This window comes from Chinchilla lanigera, unplaced genomic scaffold (genome assembly GCF_000276665.1).
Source record: "Chinchilla lanigera isolate Chin_1 unplaced genomic scaffold, ChiLan1.0 scaffold00012, whole genome shotgun sequence".
Classification (NCBI taxonomy): domain Eukaryota; kingdom Metazoa; phylum Chordata; class Mammalia; order Rodentia; family Chinchillidae; genus Chinchilla; species Chinchilla lanigera.
In genome coordinates, this window is record NW_004955413.1 from 29,945,890 (window position 1) to 29,957,326 (window position 11,437).

The 11,437-nt window shown below is 45.6% G+C and overlaps 1 protein-coding gene and 1 long non-coding RNA gene across 2 annotated transcripts in view; one reads left to right on the forward strand and one right to left on the reverse strand.

The window, feature by feature from the left end:
• Positions 1 to 3,647: 3,647 nt before the first annotated feature.
• Positions 3,648 to 11,431, reverse strand: LOC106147952. The gene is made up of 2 exons (XR_001232996.1): positions 11,296 to 11,431; positions 3,648 to 5,366 (listed from the first exon to the last, which is right to left on the reverse strand). It is a non-coding gene; the product is annotated as an uncharacterized LOC106147952 (long non-coding RNA).
• The window catches only part of Atxn10 (ataxin 10), a gene marked incomplete in the record, with an annotated part of 147,965 nt that continues 147,542 nt past the window's right edge, over positions 11,015 to 11,437 (forward strand). Inside the window, 1 exon segment of the mRNA XM_013511506.1 lies at positions 11,015 to 11,311. Within this exon segment, the coding sequence (XP_013366960.1) occupies positions 11,030 to 11,311 (282 nt within the window).

The following is an 11,437-nucleotide window of genomic DNA, read 5'->3' on the forward strand; positions in this document are numbered from 1 at the left end:
CCGGGGGCCCTGAGCGGCCGGCGCCCCGCGGCAGCTGCTGCGCCCAGCCTCGTTCTCCGCCCCAGCGGGCGCCCTGCCTTCCGGGCCGCGAAGGCGCGAGGGTGCGGGCTGGGCTGTGTACCACCAGGGCCCTTCCGGTGCTGCCCCCGCTGGGGCTCTGCCGCGATGGGTTTTTTATTTTCTCCAATCAGACTTTATTGGTGCATTTTAGATGCACACAGCGATTACATTCATCACAGAGAATTTGTACCTGTACATGACATAACTTGATTCTTTTTTTTCCGTTTCCCTCCCCTCCTTTCAACCCCTCCTCCTCTCTCCATTTACAAAAGCTTTGTTCTCATTTTCCCTTCTTTCCTCATTTTTGTTTTACTTTTTCCTTCTTTCCTTTCCCCCTACTCCCTCCTTCGTTCCCCTTCCTATCTGAACATTTTCTTCCTATTTCACAACATTTATTGTACATTTTGGTCCTTATTTGCACTTTTTGTTTCTCACATCAGAGAAGCAATGCGGTATTTACATGTGTCTGATTTATTTATTTCACTTAAGAGAATTGCCTCAAGATGCACCCATTTACCTAGAAATGCCTTGAGCTTATCCTTCTTTATGGCAGAGTAGTACTCCATTGTGTAAAAGAACCACATCTTCTTTATCCATGCACCAGCTGGTGGGCATTTGGGCTGTTTCCAAGATTTGGCTATTATAAACTTGGGCACGGGGGCTGGGGATTTAGCTCAGCGGCAAAGTGCCTGCCTGGCAAGCGCACGGTCGTGAGTTCCGTTCCCGGTACCGGAGAAAAACCAAAAAAACAAAAAAAAAAAAAAACCTTGGGCACGATGTTTCTCATCATCCCAGAGCCAGCTCTCCTCATTGCACACAAGGAAGAGGGGTTCTAGGAGATGGGGTGACCCGCACAAGAGTCCCCAGCCAGTGGGTGGTACAGGGAAGCTGGCAATTTTGAACATGGGTCTCAAAGCATGGTCCTGTGCAGGTGCCGGGATATGATGGGAAATCTTGGACAAGCTTCCTAACACTGCGGTGCTGACAGGTTAGAAAGACAAGTTGCTTATCTTTTTCTAGTATCTTATGGTGGAAGCATAGACAATAGACTAGAGATTTTTGCTCTTTTCCAACCTAGACATTTGGAACTGTATATTTCCCTCCAAATATTTCTTTAACTTTATCCCGCCAATTTTGATATAACAAGGAATATTTTAAAATATTTTACTGCTTATCTCATGGCTCAGAATACAGTTTATGTCTGTATACTTGAAAATAATGTACAATGTATTATTGTTGGGTGCTGTGCTATAAAATTTTAATTAAACGAGGGAGGTTGATAGTATTGTTCAGGCATTCTATGTCTTTGCTAATTTTCGTGTAGTTGTTTTAGCCATTACTGAGCTAGGAGTGGTGAAATTTCCAATTATTATTGTGGGATTACATGTCTCCCTAGAATTCTGTCAACTTTGCTCAATATATTTGAAATTTTCTTGTTGTGCAATGTGTTAGTTACTTTTCCGTTGCTGGGACAAAATACCCAACGTATGTTTTTTAAAGGCTCACGATCTCAGTGAATGGTTGGCTGGCTCCAAGGCACAAACATGGCAGAAGGGCATGGCAGAAGAAAAGTGCCTGCACCAAGGCAGCCAGGAAGCAGAGAAAGCAAGGAAGAGCCAGAGAGGATGGTGCCAGAGGCCAGGGACCAGACACAGTCCCCAAGTCACGGCCTTCAGGACCTAGTCAGACACACCCAGAAGTGTACTTTATTAATCTCCCAGGCACCTCTCAAGCCAATCAAGTTCACAATCAATATTCACTATCAGAAATCTACACCTTGTCAATTTGACACCCAAACACATCACTTTAAATCATACTTAATCACCAAATACAGACTATTGCAAAATCATAATTCAACCCAATACGATATAACTGTCCTGCTTACAATTGAAAATACACAAATTTCTTCCCCAACATCTCAACAGTTCTAGCATTGCTCAAAAGTCCAAGCCCAAAGTCTCCTCTGAGACTCAACACAAACCTTTAGCTGTGAACCCATAAAATTAAAAAAGCAAGTCACATGCTCCCAAGATACAATGACAGAGGGTAAACATTCCCATTCCAAGAGAGAGGAGTGGGGGGAGAGAGAAAAGAATTGAGCCAGAGCGAAACTAAAACCTAGCAGGCTGACATTAAATCTCACGACTTCATGGTCAGGATACGCAGTACATGGTGGCATGAGCTTCAGAGGCTTAGGTTTGGGCTGAAGCCCATGTGGCCTCTCTCTTGGGCTGGCTTGGCTCGATGCCCGTGGCTTTCCCCATGTCTGGGGTCTTCACTGCAGCTTCAGCTTCATTCTCACAGCTGCATGAATTGCCTTCTCAGTGGCTCCCAGAAGGGGCTGTGACTCTGTCACTCATTGTCTGGCCTCCCAGGCCTGCCTTTGAAATCTGGGTGGAAGCCTCCATGACTTCATAACTTTTGCATTCTGTAGGTCTGCAACACAAGCACCAAGTGGATGATACCAAGATCTGCCACCAGCATGAGTGGTAGCTGGTCTCCCTTGGTCCATGGCTGCAGTGGCCTCTGAGTACCAGGATGACTGAGTGCAGGGAAATACTTCCCTTGACAGTTCTGAGTGAGCAGGATGCCTTGGAGCTTGCTTCCTTCCTTCTTTCCTTCCTTCCTTCCTTCCTTCCTTCCTTCCTTCCTTCCTTCCTTCCTTCCTTCCTTTTCTTTCTTTTTGTCTTTTTTTGAAACAAGGTCTTGCTATGCAGTTCAGGCTGGTCTTGAGCTCACTTTGTAGCCCAGGCTGATCTCAAACTCACAACAGTCCTCCTGCCTCAGCCTCCTGAGTGCTGGGAGGGGCTTTCTTTTCTTTTCAGAGCAGTTTTTCAAAGAAGTTTACATGTTTTAAAAAGTAGTTTATAGGTTTACACCCTGAAGCCTATGATGACTGGGGTTCTGACCAATTTATGAGATGCCCTCAAGGGACCTTCCCTGTCCAGTGCAAAGTACTTAGCTTCTTTTGAATGACACACATCTCTTCAGCAACCACACCTTCTTTGGCCTCAACTTTACAAATAGTTTTTCTTATGACCAAATTGCCAGTTTTTCAAATGTTTTAGCTCTTCTTTTTGCACCTGATTCTCACTATAAATCTAGCTAAAAGCTACCAATAGTAACCATACCACAGCCTGAGCATTGGGCTACCTGGAACTTTCCTCCACCAAATCAGTTCAACCCATCACCTCTAAACTCAGCCTTATACAGTTTTAGGGCATAGATAAAGTGTAGACAAGTTATTTGCTAGAATGTAATATGAATGGTCTCTTGCTCAATTTCCTGTAGAGTCCTTGTTCTTATCTGAAACTTCATGTGCATAGCCTTTATTTCATGCCTTCCCATCAGCATTCTGGTCTCCTGAGCGCCATCAGAATCATCCATTAAAATCTGCTTGCAACATTTCAGGACTTCACTAGACCACATCTCTGAATCTTCCCGAAATTCCTCCCACAAATTAGTTCCAGTGGCTTTGGAACCACATCATCAGGTATAGTCACAGCAAAGACCCCATTTCTCTGGTATCAATTTTTCTGTCTTAGTCATCTTTCCGTTGCTAGAAAAAAATATATAACACACATAGCTTAAAGGAGAAAACGTTTATTTTGGCTCATAATTTCAGGGGTTTCAGTCCATGGTTTGCTATCTCCAAGGCAAACTTCATAATGATGAAAGAGAAAATTCACCATGAAAATATAATAAACAGAAGTGTATATTTACCTGTGATGTTATCTTGATTGCTAACTTGATTGACTAGAGAGATGCCTAGGGGATTAATAAAGCACACTTCTGGGTATGTCTGGTTGGCTCATGGGGTGCATGACCTCAGGTACTATATCTGGTCCCTAGCTCCTTCATCTCTGGCTCTTCCTTGCTTTGTATGCATCCTGGCTGCCACGATGTGACTAGCTTTCTTCTGCCATGTCCTTCTGCCATGTTCATGCCTTGGAGCCAGCCAACCATTGACTGAAATTGCTGGAACCAAGAGCCAAATAACATTTTCTCCTTTAAGATGTATATGTAACTACAGTAATGTCTGAATGAAGAATCAAACAGTCCTCTGAGACTCTTGCTGTTTGCTATATTTTAAACATTATTTTTCTTTTTTCCTTATCCTTAGAAATGTTTGGTCTAGCTATCATTTCTCTTATCTACTCACTGATTCAATTTCACTTATTCTATCTCCTCTTATGTTCTTTAGCTGTTAAGGACCTCTGGAAAACTTTTAATTTCAGAAATAGTGTTTTTTGGGTTTATAATTCCCACTTGGTCTCTTAAAAATTGTTTCTATGCCTCTGCTGGGGTTTACCATTTGTCTCTTGAGGTTTTTATTCATTGAAGGCACGTTTTGCTTTCCATCATAGACTTTAGTTACAAATGTTGCTCTGAGTTTTGTTTCTGGTAGTCTTAACATCTGCTCCATCTCATGGATGGGTCAGTTGATTGTCTTTCCTCTTGGAAGTGGTTTCCACTTTCTTGTTTCTTTGCATTTCAGATGGCTTTTGGATTGTAGCCAGATATTGTGATTACTAAACTGTGGCAGTTCTGGATTACGTTATTTTCCTGTGTTGAGTGTTGGTTCCTTTGTGGACTTGGATTGAAAACTATTCTTTAGGGGTTGCTCTAGACTTGCTTCAGACCTTTTGTCTTCAGTTGAGCTGCTTTTGTTCTGCACCCCATGATAAGATCCTGTGGAAAGTCAGGGATAGGGACAGAACTAATTGGGGATCTCCTGTCTGGCTCTTCCTCTTTTTAGGGTTGCTCATTCTCTTCAGCATCTACATTTCTGACACTTATTTTTACGTTCCCAGGCCGGAAAGAATGCAGGGTTTGCACATGTGTGTCCAGCATTTACTACAATTATATACAGCCACAGAGAGGAACTTGCTCATGACACCATCTCTCTCCTCTAAGGACCTGTCATCAGAGTCCATCTGCTTCTTATTCTGACACCTGCTGTGGTTGCTTCCTGCAGTGCATCTAGGTTTCATGGCACTTTCCTTTGAGGAAGTGTGTTCTTGGGTCATCTTTGTAGTCTTTGTGATCTTACCCAGGAGTGGAAGTTTGTCATGGGTTCATTCACAAAGCACTTTGGGTAGTCCCATGCCAAATGGCATCTGTAAAGTTCTCTCCCGCACTGTTCTGCCAGATGTTTGTGAATGGCTGCTCCCGTCCAGATAATGTCACTGCTAACAGAGAAATTCCAAGTATGGTCTCCTGTGATCTTCGTTTCAACAAAGGAAATCCTCAGGAAGAAGCCGCACCTGCATGGAAGTGGCCTTTTGAGAGACTGGGAGCACTAGCTGGGGCAGGAGAGGACAAATCAGTGTCATGACAATTTGCAGCAGAGCCTGTCATGAATGTTCTAGTTTCTGTGCATTTAAAGCCCTGTGAGTCATTGTTGCTTTATTATTGTTTTTACGTGTGAAGTGCTCATTTGATAAAACCAATAGTGTTTTTTGTTTGTTTGTTTTCTGTTTTTTTTTTTTTTTTTGAGACCGGGTCTTGCTATGTAGTTCAGGCTGGTCTTGAGCTCACTTTGTAGCCCAGGCTGGTCTTTAACTCACAGCAACCCTCCCGCCTCAGCCTCCTGAATACTGGGATTACAGGTGTGCACCATGCATGCCTAGAAGCCAGTGGTTTAGATGGGCTGATTCTCACTGATTTTCATTTTTTCTTGCATCTCTTATCTTCCATCCAGGACTGTCTTTTCTAAATCATACTTTTCTTTTTGAGACAGTGTCTTGCCATGCTGGCCAGGTTGGCCTTGAACTCAAAATCCTCCTGCCTCACCCTCTTGAGCACCTGGGGTTACAGGTGTGTGTCACCATGCCTGGTTTACTTCACACCCTGTTATATTTCCTTCAGCATGGATCTGTTGGCGATTATTTATATTTTTTCAACACACTGAAGATGGAGTGTCACTATTTTGCTTTCCAGCGTTCCTGTGGGGAGCACAGCCTCCTCATACTCTTACTCCTCTAAAAATAAACTGTATTCCAATAGCTTCTTATCAGATTTTGTCTTTTTCTATAGCTTCACCATAATATTATCTATATAGTGGCTGTTTTTTAATTATTCCGCTTTGTACTCCTACAGCTTCTTGAATCTGTGGTTTGGAATCTAAGTATTACTCTGTCCTATTTTTCAGTTTTTCTGGGACTCCAGAGACACACGTGAGACCTTCCTAGTCTGTTCTCTGTCTCAGTCTTTCTGTGTTTTTTTGGTGTTTTTATTTCTTCATGATGGATAATTTCTTTCAGTCCACCTTGCAGTTTATTCATCCTCTCTGTGGGTCTCTCCAGCCTAGGCTACACAGTTCAGTGCTAATGCTTACTAAGCAAGGCTGAATCTCTGATGAATACCAGACTGACACAGTCTATCTCATGAATCCTCCCAGCAGCCTGATCCTATTAGTTTTCTAATTTATGCATGGAAAAGTGCTTAAAGAGAGCATTATTTTTTAAAAGCTTGATGAGATAGTCTGAGGCCAGGTTTTAAGAGACCAAAATAGGACTCATGCTATCTAGGTTTTCCTTTTTTGGCAAAGCTCATATTTTTGTGTGGTTCCCAGGGTCAAACCCAGGGCCTCATGCACACTAAGCCAGTGCCACCCCACCCACCTGCATCCCAGCCCCAGGGCTCATGTTCTAACAGTTCACACTTTGTAGGCCCTCCAGTCTCTGTCACAACTACTGGGCTCAGCTATTGTAGTGCTAAAGTAGCCACAGACAACACGTAAATGAATGTCACTGACAGTATCCCGTGCAACTTTATTTATGAAAATAAGCGGAGGGAAAAAGTTGGCTCACAGGTTGTAGTTTGCCTGTACCTACCCTGAATAATTATACTGTTATCTTTTTCTCCTTCTTTCTTGATCTCCAAAGTCTTCAGTTCAACAAATACTTACAGCATGGGTTCCAAGCACAAGGCTGAGATGAGGGAGATAAAATCTCCATCTTAAAGGACCTCAGATGTGGAAGACAGGTACATAAACAGGTTCATAGTTAGACAGCTAAACTAGGACTTCGCCTTGTGGAGTTATGTACCAGGGAATGGAGCATTAAAAAGTGAACCATCCTATACATCTCTGTTCTTTGTTTGGGTCACGTTAGGACTCCACAGCTTTCTCTCTTGTGCTCTAGCACAAGAATAAAAGCCTATTTCTGTGTCAAGGTATTTCTGCCTGATGCTTCTGATAAAGAGCACAGGAATCCTTGTAGTAGGGAACAGTAGCACAAGGCTGAGTACAGAAAGTCAAAGCCAAGAAAAGTGTCACTTTCCTGTCACTTGGACAAAATACTTGACACTGAAACGTAAAGGAGAAGTTTATTTGGCTCGTGGTTTCAGCAGGTTCAGTCCATGGCTGGCTGAATCCAAGGCAGATACAGCATGGTGCAAGGGCCTGGTGGAGGACAGCTGCTCACCTCACGGCATCCAGTAAACAGAGAGGGAAGAAATGGGCCAGAGACAAGAATACACCCTTTCAGGTCACACACCCAGTGACCACCTTCAACCAGGCCCCACCTCCCAACAGCACAGTCAGCCATAAACTCATCAGTGGATGAATGCACTGATGGGTAAAATGCCCCATGATCCAATCACCTTCGAAAGCCCCACCTCTGAGCACATGGGACATTTTACATCTAAACCATACAAGAGGTATCTGTAGGCTAGAGTTGCTCCTAATGACATATTAGGTGGTGAAAACCTTTCCAGGGAGAGAACCACATGCAGGGATGATGATAATTTCAGATAGAGGAGCAGCACAAGCAAGAACTTTCCTATCTATCTGCTGCTCATCTTCCCTTTGCTTTACCAGTATTTACTTCTTCCTTTCCGTTCTCTCTTTCTGGCCATAACCATTTGCTTTTTGGTTCAAATTGATTTTGCCTTGTACTTCACCTTTCTCTTTGACTCCCCCCTTTCTTCTCTTCTATTTATTTTAATTTACTTTTCATTTGTGACCCTGGAGCTCAGGACCTTCACTGTGAGCTACAATCTTAACCCTTTTTATTTTGAGACAGGGTCTCACTAAGTTGCTAAGCTCCCCAGACTGGGCTTGAACTTGTGATCCTGCTGCCTCAGCTTCCCAGAGTGCTGGGTTTACAGGTGTTTGCACCACACCCAGCAATTTACTTCTTAAAAAAATTACTGAATAATTGCTGAATTGGTTCTTCTGTAGCGGGCTCAAGACACAAATTTATTTCATAGATTTTATCTGAGGGGAAGCCATGTACATCAACCTGGTGGCATGTTTATCTGGTTTATCTAAGGTAAATAGTTACATAACATTAAAAGATGCCATTTAACCTAGGTAAAATATTAACTTGTTCCATTGCTTCAGTCAAGGTTGAAATCCTCTAGTCAATTCTGGGTGGTCAAAATATCCACTGTTTGACCAATTTCGTTTGTTTCTCTTTCCTATACTTCTTTTTATGTTTTGTTAATTCCTCTTTCTGTCTTCTCTCATTCTTCCCTCTCCTTTTTCTTTTCCCTTCTTCCCTTTTTTCCAGTACTGGGGATTGAACTCAGAGCTCTCTCACTAAGCTACATCACCAGTCCTTTTATTTTTATTTTTTGGGTTTTTTTTTTCCCCCCGGTACCGGGAATCGAACTCACGACCTTGCGCTTGCCAGACAGATGCTGTGCCGCCGAGCTAAATCCCCAGCCCCTAGTCCTTTTATTTTTTGACAGAGGGCTTTTTAAACTGCTAAGTTGTTGGAACTTTCAATCATCCTGCTTCAGCCTCCTAAAGTGCTGGGATCACAGGTGTGATGCCACAGCTGTGATTCACACCACACCTGGCTCTCCTTCTTCCCTCTTTCCTGAACTTCTTGGCTTGTTGTTCTACTTCTGGACACATGCTATTTTTCTCCCTTCTGAAAATAAAGTTTTTTCTAAATTCAATTAATATTTATGGAGTCATTTCCATATAGTTGGCCTTTTTCTAGGTGATGGGCTGGGCAAAGAAAAATAAACATAAAAGACAAGAATCTCTACCCTTCTGGAGCTTATATTCTAGCGGTAACAAAATAGATAAATGACAACAAACAAAATAGATTAACAGGACAGATTAGAAGTATGGGAAAGGGAAATGACATAGAAAGGTTAAATGCTAAGGAGGAAAATTTCAGTGCTTGGGAAGTGTGGGTGGTGTGTTACACTCTGAAATAAATGGAGGAGGGAAGCTCATTAGGAGATAGTGTGTGGGGACGGTGGCATGCACCTGTAGTCCAAACTACCTGCGAGGCTGAAGCAGGAGATCCAGAGCTTAGGAGGTCAAGATTAGTCTGTGCAAGAGAGAGAGAGGGAAGGGAGGGGGAAGGAGAGAGAGAAAAGGAAATGCAAAGGCCTGGAGATGTTGGGTTCAATTATTCTCCGCACACAAAAAAATAAGTTAGGGGGAATGTTTTTCGGATGATTTGGAGTTTTGTTTTACAACCGAGGATACAAAACTAAGGGTCAAGATCTCCATGCACAACAAGCAACATGTGACTATTTACCATTCCTCAAGGAAACACCTAGGAGGTTTTAGCCTGCTAACCAGGATACTTACACAATTTCAATCTTGACACTGGTAGGGGACCTAGCATCCAGCACCAGTAGACACACAAAAGGATTTGTGAATGAACAAACCAGCAATCAGTGAGATGGGAAAGACTGAATGACAGTATCGAGTAACCTGCATGCTCAGAGCTCATTTTCCTGTACATTCTCCTGTTTGTGGTGTCTGTAACTTTATTTAGCAACGGGTGTCAAAGTGCCACATTATGAGCCCTCTCCCACTTCTCAACTGGAACGTAGGTGGGCATGTCTGCGCGTTGTTAAGCCGCCCCCAGATATCTGTACATCCTGTATCAGGGCAGTCAACTGGACCCAGTTATGTTTGTGTCTCTTTCTTGCTCAGTAGTCTGAGTCTTTTCCGGGTTGGAACCATCTCTTACTGATCTTCCTATCTCCAGCACCAGCGCTGGGCTTGGCAGTGATTTTTGTTGAAGGAATGTGTCTACAGTACACTCGAGGAAACTATGTGGGTTATCAACAACAGACAGGGAAGCGTTGTCTGATTCCTAAAGTATATTCCTCTCCTTTAGAAAAAACACAAGCCTGGCTGGGTGGGGTGGCGCAAGCCTGTGATCCCAGCACTGGGGAGGCTGAAGCAGGAGTGCCAAGAGTTTGAGGCCAGTCTGGGTTACACAGTGAATCCAAGGCCAGCCTGAGACAACAAGACCGTCTCAAACAAAACAAAAAACAAACTCAGAAGCCTTACCCTACTGGTGTAGAACTTAGCTTTTCAGCTCTGGTGTTTGAAAGCTTGATGAGCTAGAGCAATGCGTTCTCCCCCTACGCTGCGTGCCTGGCAAGTGAGCTGGCACTGACCAGGAAGAACTGTGAACTGAGCTCTCAGGACCTAAGCCGTGCCGGCTGGTGACAGGCTGCTGCACTACGGGGATGGGGACACCGATTCACGTAGAAGGCAGCATCTGGGTCTTCACAGTCTTTTCAGGGGAAGTCTGTGCCTGGCCCCTCAGGTAGCACCTTGTCCCCGGGAGGCCTCCGCCTTAGGGGTATCTCTCTTTCAGGGGAGCCTCTGTCTCAGGCCCCTCCCAAAGGAGGCCTGTCCTCAGTGGAGACTCGGTCCTGGCGCCCCCTCCCAAGGCAGAGGCCTTGCGCCACCCCCTCTCCGGGACTCTCCACCGGGCATCGCCCTCCCTGGCGCTGCTCGTGTCCTTCATCCTCCCTACGATGGACACACGAGCGAGTCGCACTGCTCCCCTCGCACGGTGACAGCTCTGCCCCGCAGCCCCGCACCTGGGGGAAGCCTCGGTCTCAGGCCCTCCCCCACCCACGGAACCAGCTCTGCCGGCACCTCTTCCGCTCAGGTGAGTCTCGTCCCCGCAACACCCTCCCCCCTACTGCGCCCGGATCACCTCCCCACGGGGACCCGTCCTCGCTCCCCGTGATGACAGCTTCCTGCGGCATCCGCTCCCTCCCCGGGGGAGCCTCAGTCCCCGGCCCTTCCTTCCTTCAAGGCGACTCTTCAGTTTGTCAGCCCCTCCCCTGGGGCAGCCCCTGTTCTGCGCTCTCCCACCCCCAGCCGGGGCCCCGTCCCCGGGGGGACCCCTTCCCAGGACTGCGGCCCTCCCGCGGCGCCTTCTTCCGGCCCGCCCGCCCCCTGGAGGCGCCCAGTCTCAGCGACCTCCCCGACGCCCCCAGCCTCCCTCTCACCTTCAGGACTTCCGCCGTGTCCCTCCCCAGGGGCGGGACTTCCGCCGCGGTCCCTCCGCGGGGCGGGACTTCCGCCTCACCTCCTCGCCCACCGCCAGTCCGCGTCCTGCGCCTGAGGCAGCAGGGCTCCGCCTCGCGCTCC